This window comes from Macaca fascicularis, chromosome 17 (assembly GCF_037993035.2).
Source record: "Macaca fascicularis isolate 582-1 chromosome 17, T2T-MFA8v1.1".
NCBI lineage: Eukaryota > Metazoa > Chordata > Mammalia > Primates > Cercopithecidae > Macaca > Macaca fascicularis.
The window spans coordinates 104,098,834-104,114,499 of record NC_088391.1 but is presented as its reverse complement, the minus strand read 5'-3'; the positions used below and the strand labels follow the sequence as shown (position 1 = coordinate 104,114,499).

The 15,666-nt window shown below is 51.0% G+C and overlaps 1 protein-coding gene across 6 annotated transcripts in view; it reads right to left on the bottom strand.

Annotated features, from left to right (window-relative positions):
- The window catches only part of TMEM255B (transmembrane protein 255B), a 42,246-nt gene extending 27,060 nt beyond the window's left edge, over nt 1–15,186 (bottom strand). For all 6 annotated transcript variants that reach the window (XR_012426636.1, XR_010582698.1, XR_012426637.1 and 3 more), the window contains exons 1-3: nt 15,117–15,186; nt 10,281–10,423; nt 7,069–7,131 (exon numbers count right to left, since the gene is read on the bottom strand). Coding sequence is in view for 3 of the 6 variants with exons in the window: in XM_005586323.4 (XP_005586380.3) it covers nt 7,069–7,131; nt 10,281–10,423; nt 15,117–15,162 (252 nt within the window). In the remaining 3 variants the exon portion in view is untranslated. The remainder of the gene's footprint in view (nt 1–7,068; nt 7,132–10,280; nt 10,424–15,116) is intronic.
- Nucleotides 15,187–15,666: the final 480 nt, after the last annotated feature.

The following is a 15,666-nucleotide window of genomic DNA, read 5'->3' as shown; positions in this document are numbered from 1 at the left end:
CCTTGGCACGGGCTCTTGCCCTGAGCAGCTCACAGTGTCCTCCCCAGTGACTCGCAGAGCCGCCCAACACTGCCATCCAGGGATCCTGGAAACCACTCTCACCAGCCCCACCCAAAGGGGCAGAAACCCTCACAGCTTCCACAGGAGAAGGTGCAGGGCCCGATGCCCCAGGAAGGCTGATGGGGCTCCCACGACAGCGAGGCCCTAAGCAGATGTCAAGGGGGTTGCACGGAAGGCGGCCGAGACCTCACCCTCCAGCACTTAGAGGAATGGAGAAAACGGACTCCGTCCAGACCAGACTTCTGTGTGTGGTGTGTGTGGTGTGTGTGCTGTGTGTGTGGTGTGTGTGGTGTGTGTGTGGTATGTGTGGTGTGTGTGGTGTGTGTGCTGTGTGTGCTGTGTGTGGTGTGTATGGTGTGTGTGGTGTGTGTGCTGTGTGTGCTGTGTGTGCTGTGTGTGGTATGTGTGCTGTGTGTGGTGTGTGTGGTATGTATGCTGTGTGTGGTGTGTGTGGTGTGTGTGGTATGTGTGGTGTGTGTGGTGTGTGTGCTGTGTGTGGTGTGTGTGCTGTGTGTGGTGTGTGTGGTATGTGTGCTGTGTGAGGTATGTGTGGTGTGTGTGGTGTGTGTGCTGTGTGTGGTATGTGTGCTGTGTGTGGTGTGTGTGGTATGTGTGCTGTGTGTGGTGTGTGTGGTGTGTGTGGTATGTGTGGTGTGTGTGGTGTGTGTGCTGTGTGTGGTGTGTGTGCTGTGTGTGGTGTGTGTGGTATGTGTGCTGTGTGTGGTATGTGTGGTGTGTGTGGTGTGTGTGGTATGTGTGCTGTGTGTGGTATGTGGTTTGTGTAGTGTATGTGGTGTGCATTGTGTAGTGTGTGTGTCATATGTGTGGTGTGTGTAGTGTATTGTGTGGAGTGTGTATTGCATGCTGTGTGCAGTGTATGTGGTGTGCATTGTGTGGTGTGTGTGTCGTGTGTTGTGTGTAGTGTGTGTGGTGTGTGTGGTATATGTGGTATGCGTGGAGTGTGTGGTGTGTGTCATGTGTGCGGTGTGTGTCATGTGTGGTGTGTGTTGTGTATTGTGTGGAGTGTGTGGTGTGTGTGGTGTGGTGTATGTACTGCATTGTGTAGAGTGTGTGTTGTATATTGTGTCTTGTGTGTGGTGTGTGTTGTGTGCAGTGTATGTGGTGTGCATTGTGTGTTGTGTTGTGTGTGTTGTATGTGGTGTGTGGAGTATATTGTGTGGAGTGTGTGTTGTGTATTGTGTGTGGTGTGTGGTGTGTGGTGTATGTGGTGTGTATTGTGTGGTGTGTGTGTCATCTGTGATGTGTGTTGTGGTGTGTCTAGTGTGTGTGGTGTATGTGGTGTGTATTGTGTTGTGTGTGTCGTTTGTGTGGTGTGTGGTGTGTGTGTCGTGTGTTGTGTGTGCTGTGTGGTGTGTGTGTCGTGTGTGGTTTGTGTGTTGTGTGTTGTGTATTGTGTGGAGTGTGTGGTGTGTGTAGTGTGGTGTATGTATTGTATTGTGTAGAGTGTGTGTTGTATATTGTGTCTTGTGTGTGGTGTGTGTTGTGTGCAGTGTATGTGGTGTGCATTGTGTGTTGTGTTGTGTGTGTTGTATGTGGTGTGTGGAGTGTATTGTGTGGAGTATGTGTTGTATATTGTGTGTTGTGTGTGGTGTATGTGGTGTGTATTGTGTGGTGTGTGTCATTTGTGTGGTGTGTGGTGTGTGTGTCGTGTGTTGTGTGTAGTGTATGGTGTGTGTGTGTGGTGTGTGGCATGCATATGTTTTGTACTGTGTGGAGTGTGTCGTGTGCGTCTGTGCATGTGCACGTACGTGGGGCACAGGAGAATCACCAGTTAACACTGTTTTATGCCCTTCCCTTTCCCATCCCTGTGGGACCTGTGGGATTGTATCAGGTTACAGAGCTCTTCCTGAAATCAATGATTCATATGTCTGTTTGGGTGAGGAGCAAACAGTAACTCATTCAGCAGTGGAAAAATATCTAAAGCTGATGTGATTTGGGGCATTCTTCAGATGTCACCGGAGACTAACATGATAATGGGTAGGAATAATGGTGAAGCCATTCCTAATGATCAGATTCCATCCCCTAAGTGAACAGAGTGAAATCTTTATAAATGAAATGATGCCATGTCTGGTATTTGCTTCTAAACAACACGGGAAGAGAAGCAGGCTGGGGGTGAACCAGACAAGTGATGGAGTTGGGTGGGGGGCACAGAGGATTCATTAGGCAATTCTCTTCACCCTTGTATGTGTGCAAAGCTTTCAATGGTAAAAATTTAAAATAATAAATCGAGAAAAAACGTGTTCATGTATATCTGGAAGCATTGGAAATACACTCGTTCTCTTTCTAGCTGACATTCACAGCCTGCCTTGCTGCCTTTTGAAATAACTTGAATGTTCTGACATCTATGCACTTAAAACCAGTGTAGAACAATGGCCACTGTTTTCTCGAAACCTGTCATGAACAAGACATTCTCATGTGCATTGGCTCAAATGTTCCCAGCCACCATGCAAAAGAAGAAACTGAGGCTGAAATACTTCAGTAAGTTTCCTAGGATCACACAGCAGTCACGGCATCCAGGTTCCAGCTACCACAAGTATTAAATTAATGTGAGATTGTGAAATATGGGTTCACTATACAACATTAACCCAGAAGAATTCCTCTCCTGAAAAGGCAGAAATGAGCTTGCACAGGCATCACAGACAACCCCTCAGAGGCTCTGGTCTGGGGCATCCAGGTGCCCTCCTCACCCAGGTGAGGGAAGCCCATGGACAGGTGAACACCACACGGCTCTGGCAGTGGTCGTCACTCCTGGGTCTTTATCCTGTCATTCCAGTACCCATGTGCTTTTACCGAAGCCATAGAAATGGTCCCCCTGCATCCAGATTGGAAAGGAAGAAGCAAAAGTGTTTCTATTTGACATACTCTAGTAGATAAAAAAAAATCCTAAGGAATCAATTTTTTAAAGAACTACTAGAACAAAGAAATGAGTTCCACAGGGCTGCAGATATTAGATCAACATAAAAAGTCAATTATATTTCTAAACACTTGCAATGGACAACCCAGAAGTTAAATTAAGAAAACAATTCCACTCAAAATAGCCTCAAAAAGAATAAAGTACTTAAGAATAAATTTAATTTGGTAAGTACTTCATTTGATAAATACTGAAGAATAAGTAAATTTGATACAAAACTTACACTCTAAAAACTACAAAACATTGTTTTTAAAAACTAAAGAAGGTCTAAATAACTGGGAAAGCATTCCATGTTCGTGGATTGGGATACTTAACATTAAAATGGTAACACTCCCTACACTGAGCTACAGAATCAACACATCCCTACCAGAATCCCAGCTGGCTTCCTTGTAGAAATTGACCAGTTGATTCTAAAAGTCATATGGAATGGCAAGGGATTCAGAATTGCCAAAATAATCCTGAAAAAGAATAAAGCTGGGAGACTCACAAGCCCTTATTTCAAACTAACTATAAAGCTACAGTAATCAAGACTGTGGTACCAGCACAAGCAAAGACATATAGATTAAAAGAATATAATTAAAAGTCCACAAATAAACCCATATATCTATGGCCAATTAATTTTCAACGAGGGTGTGAAGACCATTCAATGAGAAAAGAACAGTCTTTTCAGCAAATGGTGCTTGGACAACTGGATGTCCACAAATGCATGAACATGGGTCCCTACCTCACACCATGAAGAAAGTTAACTCCAGGTGGATCACAGAACCAGATGGAAGAGTTAAAACTATAATAACCCCTACCTCATACCATACACAAAAGTAAACTCAAAGTGGATCACAGACCCAGATGGAAGAGTTAAAACTACAAAACTCTTCTAGAAAACTCTAGGGGTAAATCTTCATGTCCTTAGATTTGCAAAAGATTCTTAGGTATGACACCAAAAGCATGGACAACAAAAGAAAAAACAAATTAGAGTTCATCAAAATTAAAAACTTTTGTGCCTCAAAGGACGCCATTAAGAAAGTGAAAAGGCAATGTACAGAATTTGAAGAAATATTTGCAAATCACATATCTGAGAAGGGACTTGTTTCTAAAATACATAAATGACTCTGACGACTCAACAGGAAAAGGCAGCTCAATATAAAAATGAGCAAAGGAAATGAACAGACATTTTTCCAAGAACATATGCAAATGGTCATAGGCACATGAAGAGATGCTCAACTTCACTAATCATCAGGGAAATGCAATCAAAACCACGATGAGATACCACTTAACACACATTAGATGGCTAGAATCAATAACAGTCAGAGAGTGACAAGTGCTGGTGAGGGAGTGGAGGAACTGGAGCCCTCATGCCTGTCTGTGGGAACATAGGGCAGCCACTTTGGAAAACAGTGTGGCAATTCCTCAAACGATTAAACAGCATTACTGTATGACCCAGCAGTTCCACTCCTAGGTACATGCCCAAAAGAAATGAAAGTGCATTTTCACACAGAAACTTATGTACAAATGTTCACAGCAGCATTATTCACAAGCGCTAAAGGGTGGAAACAGCTGTAATGTCCATCAACTGGTGAATGGATAAGTGTGGCACATCTGTACAGTGGATTATTATTATTATTATCGTTATTATTATTATTTGAGACAGAGTCTTGCTCTGTCACCCAGGCTGGAGTGCAATGGCGCAATCTCGGCTCACCGCAACCCCTGCCCCCCAAGTTCAAGTGATTCTCCTGCCTCAGCCTCTTAAGTAGCTGGGATTACAGGTGCGCACCACTGCGCCCGGCTAATTTTGTATTTTTAGTAGAGATGAGGTTTCACCATGTTGGTCAGGCTGGTCTTGAACTCCTGAACTCGTGATCCACCCACCTTGGCCTCCCAAAGTGCTGGGATTACAGGCATGAGCCACTGTGTCTGGCCCATATAGTGGATTATTATTCAGCCATAGAAAGCAAGGAAATTCGGAGGAAGCTTAAAGACACAATGCGCAGTGCCAGACACCAGACACAGAGACCACATATTACTCATTACTCCCTTCACACGCAAGCCCAGAGTAGGAATCTACAGAGATAGGAGTTGATTCCTGGCTGCTCAGGCTGGGTAGGTAGGTGCTAACAGAAGGGTGTGGGTTTCTTGCTGAGGTGATTCATGTTTTAACACTGGCTGTGCTGATGGTTCACGTATCGGCGAATACCTAAAAACCACTGAATTGTGTGTTTTCAATGGGTGAGTTACATGGAATGTGGACTATATCTCATTAAAGCCATTTTTTTAAAAGGAAAGAAAAACAGACCCACACTGCCCACCCACCCTTGTATCGCCAAAGCCCAACTTCATACCCAGCTTCTGCCTCTCTGGGGAAATCTTACGGAAAAACCTTCAGGAGGCCTTCCACCCCCAGGTCCACTCAACTCCCTGCAGGCACCAAGCAGCCCCAGACTCTGAAGAGATGCTGTCTAGAGACCATCATGGGGGCATACTGGCTCCCAAAGGTGGCCTCTGTTTCCAACGCCGTTCTGCAGACTGGTGTGTGTGAGGCCTTTGCCCACCCTGGTCAGCTGTGACACCCACAGTCGGGAGCCAACAACAGGGGGTGGGTGGGAGAGGAAATGCCGGGGCTATCTCTCCATCTCTTTGCAACTGCTAGCGAAGAACGGCAGCTCACCCTGCAGTGCACACTGTCTCCAACATACAGAACAGAACGCTTTGCTCTACCAGAATCCCAGTGTCTTTGCAGCCACCCCCCAACCCTCCAGGGACCTCCCACCCTCACACGATAAGGCTCCATCTGCCCAAGGGTCAGTTTCCTGGGCAGCAGTGGGAGTTTGCTGGGTCCCATACGGGGTGATATGGCGTGGCTGTGTCCTCACCCAAATCTCACCTTGAATCCTCGTGTGTTGTGGGAGGGACCTGGTGGGAGGCAATTGAATCATGGGGGCAGGTCTTTCCCATGCTGTTCTCATGATAGTAAGTCTCACAAGATCTGATGGTTATTATAAGGGGGAGTTTCCCTGCACAAGCTCTCTCTTTGCCTGCTGCCATCCACGTAAGACATGACTTGCTCCTTGTTGCCTTCTGCCGTGATTGTGAGGCTTCCCCAGCCACGTGGAACTGTAAGTCCAATTAAACCTCTTCCTTTGTAAATTACTCAGTCTTGGGCATGTCTTTATCAGCAGCATGAAAACAGACTAATACACAGGGTTCCGAGGGCACACACCACGGCCCAGCCATCGCACCCTCCCTCTCGGCCTGGGAACTGGGTTACAGGCAGGGGTTGGGGACCCAACACAGGTCATTTGCACACTGGATGATACAATAAGATGACAGCCAGCACAGGGAAGAGATGAGAACTCCAGCCTGGTCTGAGGCAACAACTGGGAGATGAGGCAGAAGTGGCCCAAACACCTCCCCTCTAAACAATGCTCTTAACATTAACCAGTTTCTGTTTATAAAGTTACAGTCCCCAAAGCAGTGCGTCAACAAAACGGACTCCAGCTGAACCTGATCGCTATTGCCACGCATGCAGCCACTAACATCACGGACTGGCAGCGTCTAGATTTCACTCTGCATTGCTGCCGTGTGAACCAGGGGCTCCCTCCTGGTTTTATGTCTTTACCGCTCCTCTTAGTCTGGGCAAGATAAACATTAGCCCAACTCAGATGAAAAACAGGACTCTAGAGCCATTGGTTCAAAAGGAAGAGAGGCTTGTGCACATGTTTTTGCCTGAACTTTACACACCAGGACTTAACTTAATTTGCCGCCCCCGTCCCAAACTTCATGCACTCCCTGAGCTTCCCAGCCCTTGCCGTTGGTGGCTGCACACCACGTGAGACTGATGCACCAGCAACCCAGGGCCATGCTCGTTTAGACTAAGGTGTGAATGGTACCCGCTGAACCCTGCACCCAGGACTGTGCAGGCCACAGTCCGGGAACCTCAGAGCTGGTCCTGTAGACACCAATGTGTTGGGGAGGCGGGGCTAACTCTTCTCAGAGCCCCAGCGCAGCTGTACCGTCCCCGATGAAGGGCTCATGATCCCCACCTCCCCATGTTAGAAAGAAGCAATGTACTTTCTCACCATTTGCCTTCTATTCTCCACCAAGTTGATGCCAATAATTCCTAAGAAAGATCCGAAGCCGAGCTAAAACCAAAGGAAGAACGAGAGAGAAACACTCATTAGCATTCCTGGAAGCTTAACACTGACATTTAACAGCAAAAAATCCCACCCTCAAAGGCATTTTATCCAGGGACGAAGGCCAGACATCCCCACCTCAAGAACCTCAACCACTGAGCATCAGGTGTGTCTGCTGGCGTTGGGCGGGCATCTCTGCAACATCACCCATCCTGTCTTCTCTACTCAAGGGTTTTTAATGATGTGTCCGTTTGGCTTGTGACTGTGCGGTAAAAGAGGATCCCACTCGTCCCCCAGAGACAACATCTTCTCGGAGACCCAAGGCCACCAAGCACCAACATCTGCCCCGTCTTCTCTGGGCCTGAGATGCCCCTGAGCATGGCTCCTGGGTAAGGCATTAGGGAACTACAGCTGTGTTTCAAAAGAAGGGTTGCCAGGCACCAGGGCCACCTGGGACACCTGCTCAGATGGCCTACCTGTGGCTGCTGCTTCGGGAGAGTGAGCAGGGCAGGCCGTCAGCGGGGAGGTGCCTGGTGTGGGGAAAGGGCTCCGGAGCGGCCCCGGGCTGCAGCACAGGCCACCAGGGGTCCGGCGGAGCCCCCTTGCTCCACAGGAAGCCCCAGCTCTGGGCAGAAAATGAGGCCGGGATGTCGGGAAATAGACATGGGACTGTGCTGTCTTAGAATAGAGGCCAGCGGCTGGGCACCCGCACCCTCCACCCAGGGCCCGTCCTGGCAGGTGACGCACACCTGGCAGAGGAATTTTTAAAACAGTGCGAAGAATATGCGTTTCAGCAACACCCACCAAAAATCCGGTTCAGAGCCGCCGGCTAAGGTGCCTCCCGCAGACAACTCGGAGCTGCCAACGATCCTGCCGAGGCTAAGACGGCCCCTACTTGCGTGCAGGTGAGCCGGGCCGGTTACGCTTCCCAGTGAGCATCTGTTGGAAGGGGCGGCCTGCCCGGCACAGCCTTGGAGTTCCTGGGGCCGTGGTGTGAAGTTTAATGCACTGGAAACCGGACTCCTTTATGTAAGTAGTTTTGCCTTTTCTGTAATTGTGTCTGTGCGTCTGTGGTGACAGACGTGTACACATGTGGCTTTCACCAATGGTTTGAGAATTCTCCAGGGATAACAGGAACATGTCTTCATGTGCTGAGCTTCAAAACACCACAGTTCAACGCCACAGTTCAAAAACATCAAAATTTCACTTCAATGTACGTGTATTAATGTTTCACTACATTTTATTTTGGGGGGATTTGAAAAAAAAAACACACCTTTCTTCAAAATGTTGAGATGTTTTCATGTTCCGGCCGCTTCTTCTGAGATCACCTTTTTCTTTGAAGCCTCTACATTGGCACGAGTCTCCACAGAAGTGACTCTTAGCCACGTTTCCTTGAGGCTGATTTGATTTGTCGTCTCCCTAGTTGGCTCTCAGAACTGTCTGGGCTAAAGTCATTTCAAGCTGGTCAGCACAGCGTTAATTCACTGCCCAGCAAGCAGATTTTATATAGAGCACAGCTCGAGCATTAGTCATTGATGTTTTTGATTACGGTATTTTGAGGGAGCCCTTAAATAAGCTTGAGAACGAACAATAAAAACAGCTACTCAAGGTTGATCTTGATATTCTGCAAATCACTTGGGAGGTCCCTCCTCACAGCCACTTGCCCTCTGGGCTCCCCTCTCTGCCCAGGAAGCAGAAAAGCCCCTCGCATGAGGCCAGGGTCCCCACACCATTGGCCTCTTGTAATTTTACTGATAAAGCTTTTTCTGCACAGATACTATTTGTATATGTTTATTTATAAACTATACACAGGTAGATAGTGTAGACGTATAAAGTACACCTTAAGATTAAACAAAGGGGCCGGGCGCGGTGGCTCAAGCCTGTAATCCCAGCACTTTGGGAGGCCGAGACGGGCGGATCACGAGGTCGGGAGATCGAGACCATCCTGGCTAACACAGTGAAACCCCGTCTCTACTAAAAAAATACAAAAAACTAGCCGGGCGAGGTGGTGGGCGCCTGTAGTCCCAGCTACTCAGGAGGCTGAGGCAGGAGAATGGCGTGAACCCGGGAGGCGGAGCTTGCAGTGAGCTGAGATCCGGCCACTGCACTCCAGCCTGGGTGACAGAGCGAGACTCCGTCTCAAAAAAAAAAAAAAAAAAAAAAAGATTAAACAAAGGAAAATATAAAGGTGAAATAAATGATATTTGTAAAATATTTCTAAATATTGAGTGCCAAAAATCTTTCATCTTTGCTGACTGTCATCAATATTATTACCAATCTTGGTAGTACTTCAGGTGAGAGTGATGAGATTGAAGAAGCCGCATTTTAAAATCTTGCTTTAGCACTTCATGACATAGCAACCGGGCTCTGGGGCACGTGAAGGGCATTGCAGCAGATCCAAGCCACTCTGACAGAGGTTCACTGTGCAGAACGCAGGCACTTAGGACAAATTTTTTTGCTAACGACAGAGGATGTAATTTCATAGTTCAAAGAACCTTGATACTTTTGAATCCAGGTGACCAATTCTTGCCAATTAGGTTACCATCAATTTACCTCGCCGCCTTACTGTCCAAAATCTGGCCTGCGGGGTGGATGAGGTCAGCACCATCACCTTCTAGCCATTCCCACGTGATGGCGTCACTAATACAATCTGTGATCCATCGCTTCTTGGCAGGAATCGTTTAAAGTTACTTTTCCCTTCCACGGTTCCATGGGCTATGGTGGTCGACCTGGTCCCTCAGGGTAAAATTCTTCCGGGACGCTGGGGGAGGCTCTGACTGGCCTTTTCGGACATCCTGGGCTCCCAGCCCCTCCTCCACCTTGGACATTTCCCGTCGCCGGGCTCTGGCCCCCCTCCCACGCCCTGGTCACCCTGTGACTGCATCAGGCCAACCCGGACAATGGAGGACACCTGGCCCTATTTTACGGTCAGCTTGGACCTCAACCCGAATCCCCCTCTGCCTTGGACCCGCCACCATCCCAGGTCCTGGGGATCGGGATGTGCACGTCTGTGGGGGCCGTAACCCTGCCGACCACAAGCCCCGATCGAAGCCTCCCCACCTTCAGCCCCAGCCCTGTGAGCTGGCATGGGCCCACCCTGAGCCAGCCACACACCACCCTGCCCTCCCCGGCCCAGGCCGCCCGCTCAGCGCACTCACGATGACCCCTGGGTAGTAGCCGCCCACGGCCACGTTCTCTGTCCTGGTGGTGGCAGCCAGCCCGACGGTCACTATGAGGACAGACACCAGCAGCAGAGACCCCACAAACCACAGCGACGTCTTCTTCCTCCTCGAAAGCCCTTCTGTGGGGAGGAAGGCGAGGACCTGTCAGTGAGGGCTCAGGCTCGGGCGGGTGTCAGCCCGGCAGGCTCTGGGCCGTGCTCTGTTGCCCGGGGGGTCCTGGGATGCACTATCCCCACCTGCCTCCCAGCCCACCTCGGGGACCACCCCCAACTTCCATTAGATAACAGAATAAAATCTCTGGATCTTAAGCCACTATACTGGAATTTGCGGCCAGAACTCAAGAAAGCAAACTCGAAAGGACTCCTTCCCACTGGCTGCCTCTTCCTCCATCTGACTTTCTCCCCTTGGTGTCCCCAGGAGGACGGGAGCATCTTTTGTTTACTGTTTTATCATCACCACTGGCTTGCGGACACACCCTCTCTACCCGCCTATCACAGCCGCACTCAGAGGGGGAGGGGGCTGCCGCCAGGGGAGGGGCAGGGAGAGAGGAACAGCACCCAGCAGCCGTCCAGCTGGGCCATCTGTTTTGCTTTGTTTTATTTTCTGAAAACTAAACCATCTTGATCCCTGTGTGACTCCAAACAAAACAGGGGATTTTTAAAAACCATGGTAAAGTCTTCCTACTCCAAGATTTTGAAAATCAACATTTGTGTGTGTGCACATGTGTGAGTGCATGTGTGCAGGGAAAGCAGACAGCACACTGGAGAGCCGCCGGCAGCGAGGACGGCCACGCAGACATTGTCCACACCCTAGAAGGTCCACGTCCGAAGATTTACACTTCTGCAATCCCATCAGCAGAGCTCAATGGCAAGGCAAGGTTATCGCGCCCAAGGAAGGGACTGTTACGTCCTCAGAAATAAGTTTCGCAAAACTGTAAATCAATGTGCAGATGCAGAATCGCTCTGCTGATCTGAGAGAGCCGTTTTTATCCAGCTGACCCAGCAAGGGCGAGGCCTGGGGCACGGCCTTCCTTCCAGGCCCTCTCGGACTCAGCACAGCCCCTGGCACAGTCACCCTGCCTGCCCCTTGACTCTTGCAAAGTTACACCTGTCCCAAGAATCTCATCCCAAATCGCTTTTTACCTTACACCTTGGAGGGGACCAGATCACTCCATTCGCTAACGTAATAAACCATTGGCTCCCACCAGCCAGCCAGGCTGCCCCCATCTCGGACCCACTGCACCGAGGTGGCCAGTGGCACTGTCCTTGGTGTTACCCTCCAGGCCGCAGGCCAACATTCTCAGGCTCTCCCTGGTCGCCCCATCTCCTGCCTCCTTAGAGAGAGGCTTGTTCCAGCATCCACGGGGCCTGTGCACCTGCTGTCTCCCAGCCAGACACTCCCAGCACTCTTAAATGTTGCTGCACAGACACACTGAGCACAGTAGCTCCACTCACCCCTGTGCTCTCCACAGTCACCCCCTCTCCCCTGCCCCTGCAGAGTGTCCCCGAGTGTGAGAAGCAGAGGGGACGTCAGACAGAGGCACACGCTGCAGGCATTGGAAAAGGCCAAGTTCCGTGGAGAAGACTTAGGCAGGGCTGGGGACAGGGCGCTCTGGATGCATCGCCCACAGGCAGTGGGTGGAGGGCAGAGCCTTCCCTGGGGGGCCTGGTGGTGGCACAGTGCACCCCTCAGCCCAGCACCACCGGTGTGGAGTGAGGCCCTCCTTCTGAAAGCCACTCTACTGAGACACTAGAGGCTGCAGCCAGGTGCAGTCCAGGGAGCAATTCCCACACCCAGCCTCAGGAACACATGCGGTGTGGGGTCCCTGCAGCCAGGGCCATGCCTGCGCCCCCCAGGTCCCCAAGGCGGCTTCTGCAGGGGTCATGCTGAATAAGCCTACGGGGTGACAAGCAGGTGAGCATAGGGGTGGGCACAGCTCCAGGAGCCCCAAGGCCACGCTGGTGGCCCAGGACCTGGCGCCTACACTTCCGTCATCCAGTGTCTGTTACAGTGATGCTCCCCTGGTCCCACCCCATGCCCCTGTGAGCAATGGTTCTGAATCATCTCATTCAATTACACAATGGTAATATTTTGACTCCGGATATAATAGAAATAACAAAAAGACTCCCAACCTTAAATACATTTTATAAATACATGACACAGCATAAAAATGAGACAAAAAATAAACTCAAGAAAAGAAGGTGGATATCTTTATAATTACCATGAGAGAGAAGCATTTTAAGGTCAGATTTCATCAGAAAGGGGCTTTCACTTAGGATAAAGATAACTAAAATCACCTGAATAATTTCCTTGCCGTTCCCGTCGCGTTAGCGGAAATACTATTACGTGCACTGTGAAAATTAAAGTGTTCCTAAGTGCCCCAACTATTAACTAAAGTATCTGCCCACAGTTTTCTATTGCGGAGGCAGCTTACAGGGACCGGACCCAAACCATTCTGGGTCTGTCCAGGCCCACTGTGTGGTCTTGGGTGGCCGTTTAATCTCTCTGAGCTTGGGAGAAGAGAGCCCTGTGAGAGCCGAGAGCTCTGTCTCTCGTTTGTCGCCAGTCCCCGGGGCTCAGATGAGGACATAGACACATCTCCTGGTACGGAATAAATGAAGGCCCTTCAGTCTCCTGATTTGTAGGATGGAGGAAATCATGAGAAGCACCTGCTTACCCACCTCTTGAGATTGTGATAAGCGTCCAGAGAGACATGACACATGGGCTCTCATGTATAGGTTTTCATAAATGCAATGCACATGCTAATCATCCGGGTAGTGTTAACTTTAAGATGGCATAGCAGTTATTCTTAACCAGCATTTCTCCCACTGGAGTTGCAAGGAGGAGTTCTGAGATGTGAAGCTAAATGAGCCAACAGCTACCTCTCCGCTATTGTGTGCGCTGATTTTTCTAACTCTAGTCTTCCCCAGGTGCAGCCCATCTAGGATATCCCAGAATATCACCTTGTCACTCCCCACCAGCCCCCAGTTCTCCCACCCAACCTGCTCTCCCCTTCCTGGCTCCCACCCCAGCCTTAGCTGGAGGAGCTGAACCACAGGAGCCTGTGCCCACGCCTGGTTCTGCCTGGAAGACACGCGAGGCTGGAGGTCAGGCTCTCCCTTCCCCTCAGACCCACTTCCTCCACTCCACAGAGCCAGGAAGGGGAATGTCACAAAGCATGGGAGGTGGCACTGCTCGGAAGGGTTCCAAGATCTGGCCTTCCTGCCAGCAGGGCCTGGAACGCCCAAAAAGAAGAGTGAGTTCCATTTAATCATGTGGGGACACCAGTCATGGTGTCCAAGTAATAATCCCAGGTAAAACTGTAATCACCCAGCCATCAATTTCTTTTTTGTCCTGATTTTACACATGCCCAGGGTAGTGAACAAAGAAGGGCAAAGCGGAAAAAACCATAATCCACCCCCAGATACCTCAAAGCAGAAAGGCCATAACCCACCCCCAGATACCCCAAAGCAGAAAGGCCATAACCCACCCCCAGATACCCCAAAGCAGAAAGGCCATAACCCACCCCCAGATACCCCAAAGCAGAAAGGCCATAACCCACCCCCAGATACCCCAAAGCAGAAAAACCAGAATCCACCCCCAGACACACCAATACTTCATACATTTTAGCAAAAGACCAGCTCCAAACAAAAAGACCCACAACCCTACCCCAGATACACCAATGTTTCATATACTAAAAAGACCGGCTCCAAGTATTACGTTTTCAGGTTTCAAGTTCTTTGTCAGAAGAAAATCTAAGTCAAATGCTATTTTTAAACCTTCAAGGCATTCTAATATAATAACGATAAAACTAGTTAATAAATAATAATAAAGAGTTATCATTAGGATACACTAATAGTCGAATCCACATTAACACGTTTGACCACAGAGCATTTTGCTTCAGAGAGTGGGAGGAACATAGTGGTTTCTTTCAGAAAGAAGCCAAATTCTTTGATTATTTTAAACAACAGTAACTCGTCCGGTTTTTAGAAACTTCCCAAAGATGCCCCAGTAAAAGGGTTGTGAGGTTAATCCCCAGCGGTTTGTATAGGATTATTTCTGAGGCAGCGGCAGAGCCCCCGAGACTCCACGCCATCCCTCCCTGCAGCCGTCAGAGCTTCCCTTTCTAGGGAACTCTGTGTCTCTCGTTTTGAAATCCGCGCAGCCCTCTGCCCGTCAGGAAAACGCCCGCATCGTTCCAGTGCCGGCCACTTCCCAGCGCAGCCCCCGAGCCCGGCCTGCGAACTTGCGGACACGCAACAGGTTTCCTGTTTTCCCAGCCCGCGCCGGGCTCCACAGCTGCAGCGGGCGTGATCTGGGAAGTGGAAGGACCGGAGGTTCCGTGAACACACACTGGGGAGAAGCACGAGAGGGGGCGCCTGAAACCAGGCAACACGGTCCGGTTCCGCGAGCGCCTCTGCACGTTCCCAGGCTCTTCGAAAGGAAGCGTCCCCGGAAAACGGTGTAGGTTGGAACGCACGGGAGGGGTGGGGAAGGAGCGCACTTTGGGGCGCCTGTTCTTCATCATGAAACAGAACAGGAGAGAGGCGAAGAGGAACGGACAGAGTCAGAGAAAGGCAAAGGCGGAGGAGGCAGAGGGAGAGAGAACGAGGGACTGAGGAATGCACGACGCCCTACCCCGTGCGAAGTGCAAAGTGTTGCAAAGACAGAGCTCGAAGGAGGCGGAGGGCCCAGGCCCCGGGCGCGTCTCTGCACAGGTTCCGCCCGGGCCGGCCGGGGACCTGCGCTCCCAGCCCCGGGGTCCCCACGCTCCCCCGCAGGAGCCGAGAGACGCCCCAGCCCCGCGCTCACCTGCGGCGTCCAGCAGGCCCGGGGGCCCGGGCACCGGCGGCTGCATCCCGAGGCCCCACCCGGCTCTCCCGGGGCCACAGCCCGGTCCTGCCGCCAGGAGCCGCCCTCGCGGCGCCGCCCCTTCCCGCCCCCTGCGCCTCCCCGCGCTCCGCCCGCCTTGCGCCCTTCCTCGCCCTCCTCTCCCTCTCGCCCGTTTCTTCTCCTCCCTCCCCCGCTGCCTCCGCTCCCCCTTCTCCGCTCCACCGCCTCCAGCCGCCGCCTGGTTTGTGGACATCAGGACGCCGCGGCCGGGAGTGGAAGCCAGACCCCAGATGGAAGGTGCCTGGAGAGGACCCTGCGGACGCGGGTGGGAGCCCGGCCTGGGACGGTGACCCCGGGCCTCCCGCCGCTGGCGCCACGCTCAGCCCTTGGCAGTGCCTCTGGGTGGGTCACCACGGGTTCGCCTCCCCACTGGCCGGTGACGGAGCTCCTCGGGGCCGCAGGGCCAACCAGCCCTGGATCTCTGTGTTCAGAGGGTGGCACAGAGTGCTACAACCCAGTCTGCGAGGAA